Genomic DNA, 18,857 nt, shown 5'->3' with positions numbered 1-18,857 from the left:
AAGAATGGAAAGCAACCAGAAAACTAGGGCTTAATACTTTTTTTATTAATTGCAATATATGTTTCTGTACAATATTTATTAAAATGTGAACTCATGTCTGTTCTCAGAAATAGATTCCTCCCATTTTAATTCTAATTAACATGTACATTTTTTGTCACTAATAAATGCAATCAATTAGTGACCTAAAATATTAGCTACTAATTATTGCTTCATTAGTAAAAGTGAAGACTCGTGAATATAATTAGTGAAGTGTTATAAGGTTTTTTTCTTTTCCATCATTGTTCATAAATACTTGCAGTATCCTTCCTTATCCCAACATCCGAATCTTCAAGAGAATTCCTTAGAGGTGGGAGCTTCAGGCTTTATATATGATTCATCATAATTAAGCAGAACAGTGACCTTTTTTTGGAATGGTTTTTAACTCATCTCAACTCAGTATTGATGAATCAATCAGATTAAATTGTTTCCAAGGTCAAAGTTTACTATATGCCCTGAAGCCATGCAAAATGAATTTTGTTAACTAACCCCTGCCATTGTGGATACCAGGATCTCACAGACAGATATGGCTTAGGTACAGTCCCGTGGATGGAGGGCTACTAGCAAAAGGAGACACAGGAGTGGGCAGATATCAATGAAAAAAATCCGCAAATACCACCAGCAAAACTAAACACTTTAAATAAAATGCAAAGCAGAAAGAAACCTGGAAGCATTTGCACAAATGGAATGAGACTCTGGTGCCCCACTGTGAGTGTTAGTGTTCGTCTTCAGTTGGCAGATGGGATCCTGTGAGCCTTGTACAAGTTCTCTCAGCATTTGCTCGTCTCTGTGTTGTGGAGTAGACCCACAAATTGTTAGTTGAGAGTAAGAAGGATGAAAACAGCTAAGGGTGTCATGACTTTTTTGTTGTTGTTGTTGTTGTTTTAAAATCTTTTTATAATTAGATATTTTATTTATCTACATTTCAAATGTTATCCCCTTTCTTGGTTTCCCCTCTGCAAAGCCCATTTTCCATTCCCCCCTTACCCTGCTTCTGTGAGGGTGCTCCCCTACCCACCCACTCACTCCTGCCTCACCACCCTAGCATTCCTCTACACTGGGGCATCAAGCCTTCACAGGACCAAGGGCCTCCCCTCCCATTGATGCCAGATAAGGCTCCTTCAGCTCCTTCAATCCTTCCCCTACTCCTCCATTGGGGTCCCTGTGCTCAATCCCATGGTTGGCTGAGAGCATCTGCATCTGTATTAGTCAGGATCTGGCAGAGCCTTTCAGGAGACAGGTATATCAAGCTCCTGTCAGCAAACACTTTGTGACATCAGCAATACTGTCTGGGTTTGGTGTCTGTGTGTGGGATGGATCCCCAGGTGGGGCAGTCTCTGGATGGCCTTTCCTTCAGGAGTGACATGACTTTTAATTGAGGTTTTCTAAATCTTTGTATTTCTATTGTCTCTGAGCCTTTAGATAAGAATTGGTTAGCACTGGCCTGCAGATCAGAAGAAAAAGTTATTCTCTGGTAATCCCAATGTGTGTGAAGAGTAGCCCACTCACTGAGCCTGGAGCTTGCTAGCTCTGGCTGGTTTATCTAGCCAGCTTGGCCCAGGGATCCACTCTCTGCGTCTTGACTGTAAGAATTTGGTTGATACAAACTTAACGTTTCCAGTTTGTTGCTGGGAAGTCTGGCATCTCCCTGCCCATGAGGGCTTACTTTGACTCATGAGTTGATCTGTTTTCTGAGGAAGAGGAATTTCAGCTAAGAAGCCTTTGAAATTCTTGACACACCTGCTTTTCTGTTTTGTTCAGAACATTTTCTTGTCTTTGCTTTAGCTTCCTTTTCTGACCTATGTGTTTTATGTATGTAAGTTATTCACTTAGCTATTTGGTTGATCTGGATGCTGTCCTTTCTGATATCCATTCATACTGTCCCATAGAGCTCTCTCCTCTGCTGCCTTCCATTTTACTTATCTTGTTTTAGACAAAATCAGTCATCCTTAAAAGATGTTTAAATTCAAGTATTTTCTTCCACAGCAACATATTTTTTTCAAATTAAGACTATAACAACACTTGGCTTTAAACTTTAGCCAGTTAAATGAATACTTGGGTGCTCTAGATATATAGAGATAAAATAATAGTGGCTTATTAATTTTTGTCTCTCATACTAACTGTGGCCTATGGAGACAAGTTTTTTTTTGATTTTGTTTTTTGTTTTTTTTTTGTTTTTTGTTTTTTTTTTTTTTTTTTTTTGGAAATCACTAGTCAATTCAATTATCATTTGTCTATTTGCTCTTTTATGGTTAGTGTACATGCCATCATTTCTACAAGTGTACATTTTTACAATGTGGGATTTAGAATCTAAGATGACAGAATAGCTTACCAGTCAGTGTACGTCTGTCTTGAATTGTTTCTGAGCCTGAGTATGCCTTTATCAGCTCACCTCTCAGCTTTAAAGTTTATATTTTCTCTTCTATAAAACAAAATGATACATTCTATTTTATTTTTTATATTCTTCCTACAACAGCTATGCATAAAATAATTTGGGGGTTAAATAGTTGAGGAATTTAGGTATCAAAATAACTTTTCTGTAGAAGATGCTTTGAAGCCTAGTACGAAGTGCACCTAGCCTGGATGTATTAGTCATAGAATGTCTATCTGAGATAATAGTACATTATCTAAAATGCAGAAGTTGAATAATTTGTCTGGAAAAGAGGAAGAATGCAAAGAATTTTATATGGAAGTGGAAGTGTATGCACATTGTAGTTGAGAGTGCTTGGATCATCTAGAGCACTGAAAATCAATAAGAGGAATGTGGGGCATCAGATGGTAGAGTGATAGGGTACCATAAGGAAAGTAAGAACAAGCTCCCTGTAATGTGTATGGAAGTCTTATTAAGAGCTTTCATTATAATATCAAACAGCTGACTGGGAGTCCCTTTCCTGGGTAGTTCAACAGGGATATAAAGGAAAAGTTTCTAATTACTTCGTCTGTCATGACTTGGTCATTCCAAATCCCTCTTGTTGGAGGTAATTGTCTTAGTTACCTTTTATTACTGTGTGAAGCATTATGACCAAGGCAACATATAGAAGAAACAGTTTATTGGAGCTTATAGTTTCAAAGGGAGATGGAGAAGGAGAGGAGAAGGGAGAGGGAGAGGGACAGAGAAACACACAGAGACAGAGAGACAGAGCACAATGCAGACAGTGACACACAGACACACACACACACACACACACACACACACACACACACGGTGGAGTGGGTCGGCTGACTAACTGGGAATGCCATGGGCTTTTTCCTATAAGGTCACACTTCCTAAGCCTTCTCAAAGTCGCATATGTGTGTGCTTGTCTTGACCTGACATTTCCCTCGCTGGTCACTTGTGAAGCCTTACATCAGAACTGTCATATATCTCAGACTACCAAAGCTCTGCTCTAGTTCTTGGTTTGTGGGAGGAGGCTGCTCATGAGATTTCAGATTTCAGAGTAGGGCATTTCAATCCTAGAAATGGATATAGAAATTTTACCATTAGCTTGCTAAATTCAAAAAAAAGAAAATAAGAGATTTTGATTAGATTTTATGTAATCAATAAAGTGGTTTGCTCAAATGATATCTCTTGTAAAAATTTGTTTTTAAAATGTGTGTGTGTATGTGTATTTGTGTTTGTGTGTGTGTGTGTGTGTGTGTACAGATGCCCATGGAGTCTTGAAGATGAAGTCAGATCCCTTGGAGCTGGAGTTACAGGTGGTTGTAAGCCTCCAGACATGGGTGCTACGAACTGAACTTGGGTCCTCTGTAAGAGAACTATACACACTTAACCATTGAGCCATCTTCTCAGGCCCAGTGAAGTGATGATATCATTATATACTGTGTCTACTTGCCTATCAGTATGTTCTGTTATGTATTTATTCTTTAATTTTCTAAATATTTTGTTGATTTTCCTTGTTATAATATTGTATATTTTTGTTACTTTTTTTCTGGGTATTAAATGAATATATTATTTACAGTAACATTTGCGTTATTGCAAACTAGATAATTTAATAATTGTGTTTGTATTCGTTCCTTTTTTACAACAGTGCAGATCTCTTATTGGCCTTTATATTCAGCAAGTTTGCAACATTTAATTAATTTATTATTTTAGGCTTGTAAATAACCAAGCAGTTCTATATATCACATTCTAATCTCTTAGTCTTTTATTTTCTCAGCTTATTTCATTAGCTGAAATTGCTAGACTAACCCACAGGAGCAATTGTAATGAAAACCCTTGTCTCATTACCAGTCATTAAATAGGAATGAGTTCAACCTTTGCTGATACATACGTTGTCTGGTGTAGGTTTATCTTAGGCACCCTTTACTGACTAAAGATTTCCGCCTGAATTCATGGCTTATTTAAGTTACTATGCCAGGTGCTTAGTTTACTAACAGTTTCCATTATGAGTAGATGTTGACTTTCATCAGAAACTATTTCCGTGTGGCCCAAGGTGAACAGATGTTTTCTCCTATCATCGATTGGCACATGGCCACATTTCTCCATTTACTCCTAATTTCTTCTCTTTCCTTCCCCCAACCTCACTCCTTTCTTGTGATTTCTCTTTCTATTTCTATCCTAGTAAAGAAAGGCTTTTTTATTGGGGGTAAGGAAATACAGACACCAGGGCACACAGAAAGACCCTCCACAAAGCAGGGGTGACAGGAAGACTAAGACCCCACTTTGTTTTCTCAACAGGCTGTTGGGCAATATTTTCTCAGACCGTGTGTGTCTATATTCATGAGCGGGTTTGGTTTCTAATGGGTTCCTAGTACATAGGAGAAGAGCCGCGCTGATGAGAGCTTGTAGGTGGGACTCAGTGTACTGACAGCTTGTAGGGTGTGTGCTGTGAACGGACGGACACATGCTGTCCACATTCTGTTGTATTCAGTCATACTTCAGCTAGACTCACTCAACAGGTATTAGAGAGAATGACCTTGAAGATTTGTGAACACATACATACATGTATGATTTATGAGAAGAAACATTTGTCAATTGAGAAAATACATACAGCCATAAATATTTCAAGTTTTATCCAGGATATGGCTACTCCATAGTCTTAACATAGGAAAATAATTGGAAATTCATGTCCAAACTGGGTTAGCTACAGAGTCGATTCAAGGCCAGCGTAGGAAACTTGATATGACTCTGTCTTAAGATGAAACGGGAGGGGTGGGATGTGACTCAGTACCATGTATGATTCTTGTCTACTGTGTGCAGGGCACTGAACACGATTCCGCACTATGCAACACTGCATTTTATATGCTTTTAAAGGATACATAAATATGAGATCACTAATCAGACACACAGCTTGTTTTATAGCTTTATATCTGGCTCCCAAAACACATAACTTAGTTGGTCATGTTGACTGAAGTAAATCTAAATATTTGGCTTTTGGCTACTTAAGTTTATGATGCTCTACTCATGAAAAGTAAGCAAAAATTCTAATTTTGTCAGCTATCAAAAGATATCCTTAAAATAACTTTGTTATTCTTTTTTTTTCTAATTTTTAGTATTCTGAAAATAAGAAGAGCAGGGCTTCTTTCTGTCCTGTATTTGTACTTTTTATTTTTTCGCATTATTGCTATTGCTAGGACATCTAACATTATATTAAATTCGAGTGGGAACAACTTGTCTTGTTTGATTGTTGTAGGAATGTGTTTGTTTTCACCATCTACATCATGATTTCGATAGAGTTTAATATGCGGTCTTTATTATGTTGGGATGTTGCGGTAAATCTCTTGCCCATAGGAAGTCCATAGAATAAAGACACAAGTCAATAAATATCAAATGAACATGTTCTCTCCAATTCTGTCATCTCTAAAATTCTTATTGTAAAAGCTTATTGTTTTCTTCAAAGCTTCAAACACTCATTGGCTTTTTTTTTTTTTTTTTTTTTTTTACATGTATGGAGTTGATCATGTGATTTGTGGTCTTGAATCCACTTATGTGATTTACTTTTTATGTTGAATATTTCTAGATCTCTGGAACGAAAAAATGTTTAAAACCATTTATTTATGTATAACCATGTTTACCTAAATTTATGTTTATGTACTACATAGGTTTCTGGTGTGAACGGAGTCCAGAGGTGGGTACCAGATCCCTTGGAACTGAGGTTACAAACGGTTGAGTTTGTGATATGGGTGTTGGGAACAGAACATGGGTTCTTTGCAAAAGTAACACATACTCTTAACTACCAAGTCTTTCTTCTAGCTCCCACTGAGTAGTTCTTGATGAAATTTGACATCTATAAAGAAATTTCTTAGTATCACTTAGGAAGTTAACTGGACATAAGAGAATTTCTTTAATCAGAGAAAGAGTACTTAAGAATCTTCTTGTAGCGCCACTGGATAAAGTGACAGTAGTTGATTAGTCTCAAATCTTTCTCCTCCTAAACTACCAAACTTAATATTTATGTCTTAGCTCAGCTCTATGTATCTCTAGTGCTAGAAAGATGAGACCCATATTTTCATAGGGATGATTAGATAGTTCTTACTTTTAGTCTCCACGAAGTAATATTTTTCATGGTGACGTTGTTGCTAAATTCCCCTCATTCGGTGTGCTGCCACATTATAGGCATGTGCAGAGTCATGAGATGTTCAGTTTGGAAGCCTATTTTAAGGAAATCTGAGTTCAGTTCTTTGTAATGCTATTCAGTTGCTGGCTATGAAAATTTCTTTCAACCCCTGTCACATGTCTGTGTATTTAAAAAATTGTCAGCAATAGTAACTGATCTGAGGCTGCAGGGAAGATGGATGATGTAATCATCTTTTTATCTCACAAGGCAAATCTTCTGTACATTTACTAGGAGATGAGCTTCCATGTATTAATTTGTATCACTCTTCAAAACTAACCACTTAAAATGCGCAAACTATAATTCATAGCTCTTAAAGTATGTTCTTGAGATTTTTGATAATGAAAAAGCTTAGAGACTGGTAAATTTTTGTGGTTCTATGCTATTCAACACCTTTGATTTAAAAATGATGCCCCAGGGTTCTATTTTATTCTCTATGTTACCATGACCACCACACTTAACCTTTCTCTTCCTAATTTCCTTCATTAATAAAGTGGTTCTAATCACAGTGGCTATTTCATAGAGAGCTTTTGTTAATACTTAGAAGGTAAACATATGGGGCTTGAACTATCACTTGATAAATAATCAACACAGTAAACATCTGTAGTTATTATTCATAGTATTAGTTCAATAGCATGGAGACATAAGACATATAATAGAACCGGAATACAGCTTAAACCATGAGGAAATGTGATAGCATACTTAATATGGTCATATCTCATTTTAAAAAGTGCACTATTTTTTAAGCTTTGGTGCATTCAACAGTGATTTCAAATGCTGATACATTAGATTAAGCAGAATTTTATTTTATGCCCTCACTTAATGGTTCTGTGCCTTGGAGAATCATGAAATGGTTTTCTTCTGGTCAAATACAGATTGCCTGTGCACAGATAGCAGCACTGGGGTTAGTATTGGGAATGCCTCAGGCAGTGTGGGTCTGCCTTCAAGCTGACACCGCTCTGTACCTCAGTAGTATGTTCCTTATACTGATGTTGCAGCCCACAAAGCTCTTCTGTCTTATTCCTCAAATCATCCCTGTCTTCCGCCTTTGTCCTTTGTCTCTCTCCTCTGTTATCTTTTTTTCATCTTTTCAATATCCTCCATGAGTGTTTACTGAACTTAGGAGAACACATTGTGGGACCTTGTTCTCACTCACTAGAGAATTCACAGCTTGGTGAGACGATGGTGCATAGTGGTGAGCTGTTGAGAACTTACAATTTGTCCCATGGGGAATCTCCCAGTGAGGATATACCTGCTTTCATCTTGCACGAGGGTGAAATGAGACAGTGTTTATTCAGGAGTGGACTTAAAGATGAATAGGGAGACAGGGAATTGAAATGGCTAGACTGTTTGGGAGGCTTTTTTAAAAAAAATTCTAATTTTATAGACTTCATTCTAAGAATTCTAAGATGCAGCATACTAAATGAATTCAGAGGCATAACTGTTTTTCAGAAAGGGGTGATTGTATTTTAATTTTAATCAAGGAATAAAATAGTATTCAGTTGAAGACAAGAGTAATGCAAGAAGCATTTGAAGGAAAAATGACAAAGAAGAGGTGTCTAGAACCTAGAGTGAGGGGAGGGCACACATCCCAGTGGTTGTGTGCTGGGGTAACTCAGTTGTGGGACATAGGACGATATTGCTGACATTTGTAGACACCAGAGGCTGAAAACTGGGGAAGAAAATCATGAGCATGAGGTAGCAGCTAGATATTCAAATAGAAATATGGCTATCTAATCATCTTATTGTATAATGATAATTTTGAGCAATGTACATTTTATAGTTATTAATTTAAATATTATCTTTTGGGTTATAATATTATTCTGTGGGCCATCATCACTGGTGGCATAAATTTTAAAGATTTTTATCTTCTAGCAAGATACTGGTGACCTTGTTGTTGGGGCTCATCTAAATTGGTTGCATGCTGTAATACACTTACTATGAATGAAGGGCGAGAATCAGTTTTAGTCCTGACTTGATGAAGCAGAAATAAAATGGGAAGCGTTTCAAAGAAATGATGTAATGGAATTGGCTAACGTGGCCGGGTATTTTGAGACTGAGTCTCATGTAGCCCAGGCTGGTCTCAAATTTGGTATGCAACCGGGGATAGCCTTGAACTCCTGATATTTCTGTCCCGTCACCCAAGTGCTGGTATTTCAGACATGTGTCACTATGCTGGGTAGCAAGTGTGTTTTGAGGGATGGCTATTTATGGAAGGTATTTACAGAGGCCACTTTATCATCCATCATTAATTGCAATGCTTGGGGATAAATACTAAGAAAAGGCAATGGAATATAGCTTTTATCCTGTGAAATATCAATAGATTTCATACTAGTAGGTACTTCTTTATTTCTTAAAATTTAGTAAAAACATAAACTTACGATCATTTAAGGATACTGAAATTAGGTTAATATCTGTTTCCTATGTCATATTGTTAACACTGGGCTATATATTTCTATATAATTTTGGCCCGTTATATGTATCTGTATATTTTGGTAAAAGAATTTCCAAATAATGGGATTAAAATTTAAACGCCTCTAAAGTTCTTACTTTTACTTCCATGCCAAATCTCAGTTCATTTTTTTTTTTTGACTATTTCACATCTTTGATTTACCTATTTCTGTGTTTAGGATGGGCAATTTATAAGAGTTTTAAATTGAGCCTTTTGGGATTTTTAATGATAGAACTTTTTTATGTATTAACTTAAATTTTAAAAAGTTGGAAAACTATCTCTTTAATGATCATACTGAGTGTTTAATTTTATTATCTTACTGCCTTAGCAAGCATTGCCAGGACAATAGAAGGTGATAGTCATGCCAGTTATCCGATTGATAGAGTGGGAATTACTTTGATGTACTTAACTGAGGACTTCTTAATTTTGGTCTGCATATTCATGAGTGTTTGAGCCAGCACATCACAAAGGCTTGAAGATAACTACGCTTCTTTCTCCCTCATTTTGTTCACTTCCTGTCAGCATCTGAAGCAGAGATTATTCTAGTTCCCAGTTTCTGATCTCCTTGACTTTTTTTTTTGGAAGACAGCATTGCTGCACCCATGTATCTTTTAAAGGCATATGCTTAATTTTAATTTTTACCAACATAAAAGCATGCTATGCTTAAGTTTTCTCGTGTCCTTTCCTCGTTGAACTGGCAAGACTCACTCTCCTCTGTGTGTCAATGAATTACAAGTCTGTAGATTTTAGTACATTGTTCTGTTATTTTTCCATCATTGTATATTTTCTTTGGATTATTTCAAAGCGCATACAAGTAAACTGAGGTACGCATGGATAATATAGTGTCTGTTGGTAAGTTGTGCTCTTCTTTCATTTTTCTTTTCCACCCCATCACACCCGGCAGCCTGGAGTACTTAACAACACTTACTCTGGACCAGGTCATAGCTACTTCTCAGGGGTCGTATTGACGATGCCCAGAAAATGGCAGCACCTCTTCTTTACGAGTGTGTGGCCGTTGGACCTCCTCTCTTGTGAGATAAGGAGCAAGGAGAGGAGCTTCATTGCTTCTTTTCAAGGCTGCTATGTGACGTGGTCCTAATCCTCCGACTTTATCTTTCTTGTTGACGTCTGGTTTCATATTCAAGGACTCATCGCCAATCTGACATCATGAAAACTTTCCTTCTAAGAGTTCCACAGTTTCTGCATCCCTTTGGGTCTTGAATTGGATTTTAGTCTGCTCTGCAGTCTGACTTGACTACCTTACTGAGGATCACTTGACAGTATAAGAGAGGGTGCATTTCTGGGGTCTTTAGTCTATTTTCCTTGTCTCTGTATGTGCTGTGATGGCCTCTTGTGACTCAGAGAAGGCTGCTGGCTATAGAATTGCAGTCCATAGGATGAGTGCACATGTAACTTGCTTGATGGCATTTCAGTGATGTTACATCAATGCTTGGCATTACCAACTTCCAAATGTTAGCCAGCCTGCTAGGTGGAATAACATAATTTGTCACTTGGTTGGATATCATTGAAGCTCTTAAAGGTCCTAAAATTTTGTCTTTACCTCTGTGCTTCTGTCTCCTTCCCTGGTATGTAAGCTTTATGAGGTAATATATGCACCTGGCTTCCCAAACATTCTTGACGTGTATAAATGCTCAGCCAAAGTTTGTTTCCAATAACCTGGGAACAAATGAATATACTGAACCACAAACCTCCAGCCCTTCCCGATAGCCAGAGCATTATATGTATCAGGTTATTGGGGATCGTTTCCAGTCCAGGTGTTCAGTGATCATTGGTGGGTGAGGGATTCCAGGGGAAAGAAAACAGGGAGCAGTGTTCATAACTAAACACACAGGCGTACAAAAGACAGATGTTAAAGATAATGGAAAATGCTTAACGGCTTTGATTGTCTACCCTCCCCAAATGGCTCCATTTATATTCAAATGGAGTGGGTTATTACACACACACACACACACACTCTCACACACACACACACATACTCACACCCACACACACTCACACACACATATACATACACACTCACACAGACACACACTCACACATAACACATACACACACACACATGCAATTATAGGGCGACAATATCCTGATTGTTGATTATTTGGTTTATAAATGACTAAGGAATTATTATTTCTTTTTACCATACTCCTTTGTTTGCTTTTCTGTTGAAAATACAACAACTTATCACTTTCAGGAAAATTAACAGAAGATGAGAGTAGAAAAGAAAAGAGAGGGAAGGAAGAAATAGCACACACAGTCATGTCATTCATGAACATTTGCATAAGTGCAAATAATCAACTATTTAAATATAGTTTCTTTATATAGTACTTAAAAGTAGTTTCTATGATTACAGCATCAAATAATTTTCTATGTAAGCAAACAATGGAAGTCACCAGGCATGTTATATGGTCACTATCGTAAATTTTATAGCAACAATTGATGGTTTCGTTTGAGTTTCTGCCTCTTGGGACGTTATTCTACTAAGGAGCGTTGTTACCGCTTTTATATATTGTACAGTGAAAGTTTGTTCTAATCTATAGTCTATGACACGACACCAGGCAGAATGAGACTGCCATACAATGAGACTTAAAAACTGGCAGCCACTGAAGAACCTAGTCTTCTTCCTGGGAAAAACAGGAATTGCTTGATACTACTTGGCAAATAAATATTTCCAAGTAATCAGAGCTGCCAAAAACAAAGCTAAGAGTCAGTGTTGTTCATTTAGCTCTGAAAAATCTGAGCACTGTAAACCACTGGCTCTGAAGAGCAAAGCCCACGGTGATGGCAGACAGTATAAGTGTTCAGTGTGGCTGCTCCGCTTTGTGTGACCTATGAATCGCTTCCAGTTTAATGGCTTTACTGTTTTATCCTTCTCAGAAAATCAAATGGAGAAAACAGCTTTGCCCTCTCAGAACTCCAGGAACACGACCCGCAACGTTAATATAAAGGACGAAGCGGGGTTCAGATTGGCAGGTGAACGGAGTCCGTTACATTCCAGGAATAAGCGTTTTTTATCGTACCCAAGATATGTGGAAGTTATGGTTACAGCCGATGCTAAGATGGTTCACCATCATGGGCAGAATTTGCAGCACTATGTGCTGACACTGATGTCAATTGTAAGTACAATAATAGCTCTTTTTAAAGATGTATTTTGTCTTTATTATTTTATGTGCATGTATATGTGTCTGCTGTACGTGCGTGGGTACCCTTAGCGGCAAGAAGAGGGAGCTTCCCTGCAGTGGTTGTGAGCCGCTCCATGGGTACTGAGTTTGTCCCCTACAAGAGCAGCAATTCTTCTTAACCTCCGAACCATCCCTTCAGTCCCACCTTAATAGGACTCTCACGTCATCTAAAATGGAGTTCCAGCTAATGTTTTTCATGTACAACTTAAAAATGTTTTTCCAAGCTCTAGACATAAGCAAGTTGTGTTTCCATTCAAGCCAGAATTTCATCTGTTACTCTGGCAACTTTTACATTTGAAAATCTCCCCAGCACTCACAGAGAATGCTTGCTGTGTTCTTCATGTGAAGGGCTTCTGCCCTCTAGTGACAGACAATATCCTTGTGGACTCGGTCTTTGAATCTGAATGTTAAAACCTCCATCTGTTCTCAAGCAGGGCAGAGTGTGTGCTTTTGACTACGACTGCATTCCCGTCATCAGAAGTTTGGCACTCCATCTTTTAAGTTACAGACACAATATGAATGGAGCTGCCTTAGGAGATGTAGGCTATAAGTCTTTGGTTTGGGGTTACATTCTCTGCTGAGTAGTGGTTCTGGGACCCTCAAGCCTAACACCATGAAGAAACATGTTAACATTCTGTGTGTATGAGTGCACATGCATGCACTTGCAGTAGCTCAACTATGTTACCCTTCTCTGAGCATCTCTGAATTTAGCCCTGTTACTCAGGAGTACTTGCAAAAATGATGAATAGAGGTATATACGTATATACTGATGATATTTTATAACTTCTGAAACCAAAATAATTATTTAGCCATGCATTTATCTGTATTTACATTCAGCAGAGAATGTAACCCCGTGTATTTATGTGAGTGTAGCCCACAGGGTGTTCTAAGGAGAATTATGGTGTGGATGATGCCAGTTAACACGTACAACATTGAATCAATTCTGTGGAACACTAGATAAACTTAATGATCGGAAAATTACATTTATTAAGAAAATTGTCTCGAGGGAGACAGTGAAGGAAAACACCATATTTTATAATAGCAGTAGTATTAGAAGTGTGAGTTGATGATAGATTATATCTATGGCAGAGCTTTGGAAATCCTGAGTAGAGGAAGCAAAGTGATACATTAGGAACTATTAGGAAAAGTCATTGTTGGTGCTGTTTTCACACTCAACTGAATCTTGACATCTTTATTGTGTATAAAAATCCATTTGTATTATGGTTTTCTGAAAAGTTAACTAAAAACTAAAAAGCTTGGACCTTTTCAAGTTTCCTGAGAGCAAGGCAGATTGTTTTACATCATGGAAATATTCTTGTGTTCGATATTTCTGGAAACAGCAAGGCAATGAGTGGACACAGCACTTCCCTGGTTTTCACTAGGAGGAGTGCAGACTTCAGCTGGAGCTGGGCCCCGTGCAATGCTGTTGGCTGTTCTGTATTAAGGTTTCATCTCAGCACGACGGATGTGTCAGGGCTGAGAAGGGGCACCATTTAAGTCATGAGCGGAGAAGAATCGTGTAGAGGAGGGTTAGACAGACATGTTTGTGCCTCTCCCCTTAGAGTTTCAAAAGACGTCTGAACAAATAGACACCATCTTTGATGGTCGTGTGAAGACGTAGGAAAGCTGGCACATTTTGGCATCTCATCCACCCATTGCTGTTGGTTTAGAAGGACGTAAACAACATTACAAATGGAAAGAGTAAACTTGGGAAAAGGGAGGTGGACTCTGGATTTAACCTAGAGCTTTCTTAGTTTAGCATCTCATATCTCACATTTTTTTTTTCCTTTGAAAACTTGAATCCTCTCTGCGGTAGGACAGTTGGCCCCACGTCTGAGGTTGTCAGATCCAGTCAATGTGGTTTATCTCATGGAAGTCTTTTTCCAAAATAGCTCTTGAGATGTCAGACAAAAGCTGTCTCCACTCAGTGTCCACAGATGTCTCCATCTGAAGTGCGAGCTAGTGACTGTATGGTGTTTTCCCTATTTTTTTTTTTAATTTTTAAATCTTTTTACTTGAAACCAATTTAAGTCACTTTCCCCCTCCTGTCCCTCCTTCCAACCCCTGTCAGCTACTGTCCTTTCAATCCTCTCTATATTCCCCACTCTCCAGTATGTAGCCTCATTTTCTTTGATTTTTTACATGCACATATATAATATTTTAAAATTCAATATGAATGCATTTGTATTCATATTTGTGTGTGTGTGTGTGTGCACCTGCTCAGTCCATTGTATTGTTTGTACATATATGAGTTTAAGGCTGACCATTCTGCACTGGACAGATGGAGCCAATAATGGGCTCGTGCCTGAGTGATGCCAATTCTCTTTCTTCCAATAATCAATAATTGTCTGCTATTATTAGTCTAAGGGTGGGGCCCCCGACTATGAATCCCACCTTCACATTAACATGTCCATTGATGTTGCTATCATTCTGGCTTTGCTTATACAGCCATTTCTGGGAGAGACTGACTGACCGCAGACTTCTTAGTAGAAGCAAATAATAGATAGGGAACATTTTAAATTAAGTGAACAAATCTACCTGAGACAGTGAACTTCTGTGGCTTGGAAAGTGACCCATTGCGCAGTTGGTATAGACATTATAAATGGTTTCTGTTGTACAAGTGGCCTGGGTTAATTAAATGGACAGAGGCAGAGAGAGAGAGAGAGAGAGAGAGAGAGAGAGAGAGAGAGAGAGAGAGAGAGAGAGAGAGGCAGGCAGGCAGAGAGGGGCAGAGAGAGGCAGAGGCACTGGCTGTGTAAAGCATTTGTGTAGTACTAGCCTCTTTGAGTGTATAAGAAGAGGCCGTGAGCCATGCAGTGGTGGCATACGCCTTTAATCCCAGCACTTGGGAGGCAGAGGCAGGCAGATTTCTGAGTTTGAGTTCCAGGACAGCCAGGGCTACACAGAGAAACCCTGTCTCGAAAAACCAAAATAAATAAATAAATAATAAAAAATAAAGGAAGAGGCTGTGAAGTTAGTGTGGAGAAATACACATTATTGTTTATAATAATATATTTACATTTCATATATTTAATATATTATTATTATACCTTAGCCATAAATCACAGACTGAGGTCAGGCAGGGCCTCACAAACTTAAGTTCTCCAGTCTTGAAGACCTGAGGGTCAGCTTGTGATGTGGACCTCTTCTCTGGCTAAGCATGTGACTTTAGATGAATCTCCTGCACCCCAGATTGGGGCAGCAGTGCTAAATGAACCATAGACATGTTCACAACTGGAGATAGATAAGACTTCGGGAGAAAATATTAAATAAAACGACAGAAATAGAACAGGTCACATTTGAGTAGGATGTTATGGTTATAAATAAATAGATTCTGACCTTGAAAAAGTGGAGAAGCTTTTTGCTCAGTCATCTATGGCAGTAATTTCTGTACTTGAATGCTCTTACATAGTTGGTGATTTTGATGAAAGTGCAGATTCCCTATATACTGATTGTGTTGAGCCACGGACTGGTATAGGTAGCAAGTTCTCAATCCAAGCTTTATATGAAGATTATTTAATCCCTGTGAATTTTCAAGGATGCTGGTATGTCTTTCAACCCCAGAGATTCTGATGTAAATTAATCATATTAGATGGGACACAAGGGATGGGATGAGGCCCAGGCTTTGATAAAGGTTCTCTAAGAGACTCTAGTGTGTAGCTGCACTGGAGAGTGGATACTCTGGTTTTTTTCTACTTTGCTGCAGAAAGGCAACTTTATCTTTTATTAGGCAACTCATCTTTTGGTTTCTACTTACAGGTTGCTGCAATCTACAAGGATTCAAGCATTGGGAACCTTATAAATATAGTGATTGTGAAGTTAGTTGTAATTCACAGTGAGCAGGTAAGAAGCAGGACACAGTGAAGGCTGTGGGCTATGGTTGGCTTTTGGTGGGACTAGCTGTCCATTACAGAGGTCATACTGGAAATGAGGTCTTTTAAAATGTACTTTAAAACTGTAATCTGAACTGGGTGTGGTGGCTCCTGCTTTTAATCCTAGCACTTGGAATGCAGAGGCAGGTGGATCTCTGTGAATTCAACGCTACCCTGATCTATAGGACACCCCCTGCCCCAGCGCTACACAGTTAGATCCTGTTTCAAAAAGACTATGTGGAGGAAATAAAATTATATATATATATATATATATATATATATATATATATATATATATGAAACAACACACATCAATCAACAGTTTAAAAATTCAAAATGAAAACATCCACTCACTCCTATAATCATAATGTTGAAAGTTTTTAAATCTATTAATTTTTACAGTTGGATTTTTGATCCTGAATATTTGATCCTTATTTCAGATCAGTTTTTATCACAATGCTAAAATGTATCTAATTAAAACTAAGAGCAAAGCTGATGCTACTCTTTAGGCACCTGTAAAGATGGAGTTTGATAAACTGTGAATTCTAACTGATGGGGGGGGGATGTTTACCATTACAGTGAGTTGTTCATTACTTCCACAGGAAGGGCCAGTGATCAGTTTTAATGCAGCCACCACACTACGCAACTTTTGCTTATGGCAACAGAGTCAGAATGTTCTGGATGATGCTCACCCTTCCCACCATGACACTGCTGTCCTCATCACGAGGTATGGCTTTTGAAACCATCTTGCTGCAGAACGACTTTCTACTCTTGTTTTGCATGAGAACTGATACACTTTGGTTACATTGACTCCATTTTGCTGAAACAAGGAAGTTCTGAGAGCTAACAGAATGAAAGCACTGACTCTTCTTTCAGAGCAGATTTTCTACTCTTGTCTTTCATGAGAACTGATACATTTTGGTTACATTGACTCTATGTCACTGAAACATGAAAGCTCCGGGAGCTAACAGAATGAAAGCATTGACTCTTCTTTGAGATTGGAATTGTGGGAAATTCCTCAGGAAACCATCAGTGTCTGGATGAGCTGCTGTAGTCTAAATAAAATGCAGTCTTTGGTCATGTTCGAGACAGGATGAGAGCATTAGAATTAATACGCAGAAGCTGACTTACATGTAGAGCTGAGGGCCAATTTTACTTGTTTCTTTTTTCAGTGTATCTATTTGCCATCTTTTATCACATGTATGTCTGTCCCTGGTTTTGATTTTTAGGGCTTCCCATAATTATCAGGCTTCCCATGCTAGGAACAAGTTCCATTGTCAAAAAAAACCATTTCTATCTTCTTAGAGGCATCATTGAGTGCTAATTCACACCTGCTTCAACAACACTTAAAACACAGGGAGGTATGGTATTTGCTGTTCGGTTGAATGGTTTACTGATGAAATCCTTCACTTTGGGGTCAATCTCAAGGAAAGGTGAGCTTTTCAGAACCGTGAATAAAAGTCTGTTTTATCAATCTGTTAGAAGAAGGTAGGGGTTGTCTTAATTTCTACACACCATCACAGCCTACAGTTCAGGACTGCATTGTTGCTGAAATCAGGTGCAGAGGTTCACAGTGAAGGATTGAAGATAGGAAGGAGAAAGAACTGGGAGAAGAGACCCAGAAGAGAGATGAGGCAGGGGGAGTGGGGACACTGTCCAGATATATAACCAGACTCACGGATGCAGAGGCAAAAAAAAAAATCCTGACATCTGAGAGCTCCTGAGTTTCACACAATTACTGGTGTTATCAGAAGAAGGCAAACTGAGGCTGTGAGAGCAGCTTCATCTTCACCGTATGAACTCACAGAGCATCTGTTGCCCACCGAGGCAGGCACATGAGTGAGGCACCAATAACTTTAAAGGCTTTGAGCGTGCCAGGAGCACTGTGGGTTCAAAGCTGATTGGTGACGGTCTCGGTAGAGTTAAAGCTTTATTTGTGTGTTGACTTACTGCAACCATGCTTTCTGAAAATATCTCACCATACAATCTTTTCTTTTAAGGGAAGACATTTGTGGCGCTAAAGAGAAATGCGACACATTAGGTGAGTTCTTTCATCAATGAAGCTTATCTCGTTGACTATTTAGTGAATTATAAAAAAATACATTTAGAGATTCCCTTTTTGTCATTTTAATAATTTTGATGTGTTGTCTTGGTAAATAAATAAATGTTTCTTGCTTCTCTGATTCTGCCTCTGGATTTTGTAGAATAACAAGAACTAGTATTTAGTTGTTACTAGTAATAGTTGTTACTAACTTCCAAGTTCTATGCAGAGCATGGTGTTTAGTGTGATTCTGTATGTATGAGATAATATACAGTAACCCAGATGGCAACTTAAAGGTTATAGTGTAGAGCCATGAGCCTGCACCAGGTCTGACAACCCTGACTTAGCTGATCCTATAGCAGGTCTGTGTTCAGTCCTCATAGCATGTCTCTGCCTTTCCTGATGAGGAAATTTCCCCCAAAATTTTAGCCTTGTCAATTTCTTCCAATTTCTGAAAGTAGTAACATTACCTTATATGTTTTCTAAACACAATAGTGTTTTCTTTTGCTTAAAAAAACCCCTTGTAGCTATGGTTATGCCCTTTCACTTCTGCATAACAGTTCATGCACGTTTATATACTGATGTCCTGTTAGTCAAGTGAGACTAATTAATTTTCTCTCATTGAATTGTTGGGTCAATATCTGTGCTGACACATCTTGGGCATCCCTAATCTGAAATGCTAGCTATTAATGGCCCGTGTTA

At 38.3% G+C, this 18,857-nt stretch overlaps 1 protein-coding gene across 5 annotated transcripts in view; it reads left to right on the top strand.

Moving 5' to 3' along the window:
* The window catches only part of Adamts20 (ADAM metallopeptidase with thrombospondin type 1 motif 20), a 119,173-nt gene that overhangs the window by 18,009 nt on the left and 82,307 nt on the right, over positions 1-18,857 (top strand). For all 5 annotated transcript variants that reach the window (XR_013103426.1, XR_013103427.1, XR_013103428.1 and 2 more), the window contains exons 4-7: positions 11,938-12,176; positions 16,002-16,085; positions 16,717-16,841; positions 18,115-18,155. Coding sequence is in view for 2 of the 5 variants with exons in the window: in XM_034516690.2 (XP_034372581.1) it covers positions 11,938-12,176; positions 16,002-16,085; positions 16,717-16,841; positions 18,115-18,155 (489 nt within the window). In the remaining 3 variants the exon portion in view is untranslated. The remainder of the gene's footprint in view (positions 1-11,937; positions 12,177-16,001; positions 16,086-16,716; positions 16,842-18,114; positions 18,156-18,857) is intronic.

Source organism: Arvicanthis niloticus, chromosome 13 (genome assembly GCF_011762505.2).
Source record: "Arvicanthis niloticus isolate mArvNil1 chromosome 13, mArvNil1.pat.X, whole genome shotgun sequence".
Taxonomy (NCBI): Eukaryota; Metazoa; Chordata; class Mammalia; order Rodentia; family Muridae; genus Arvicanthis; species Arvicanthis niloticus.
The sequence above is the reverse complement of the archived record's forward strand: the minus strand, read 5'-3'. Positions and strand labels throughout refer to the sequence as shown.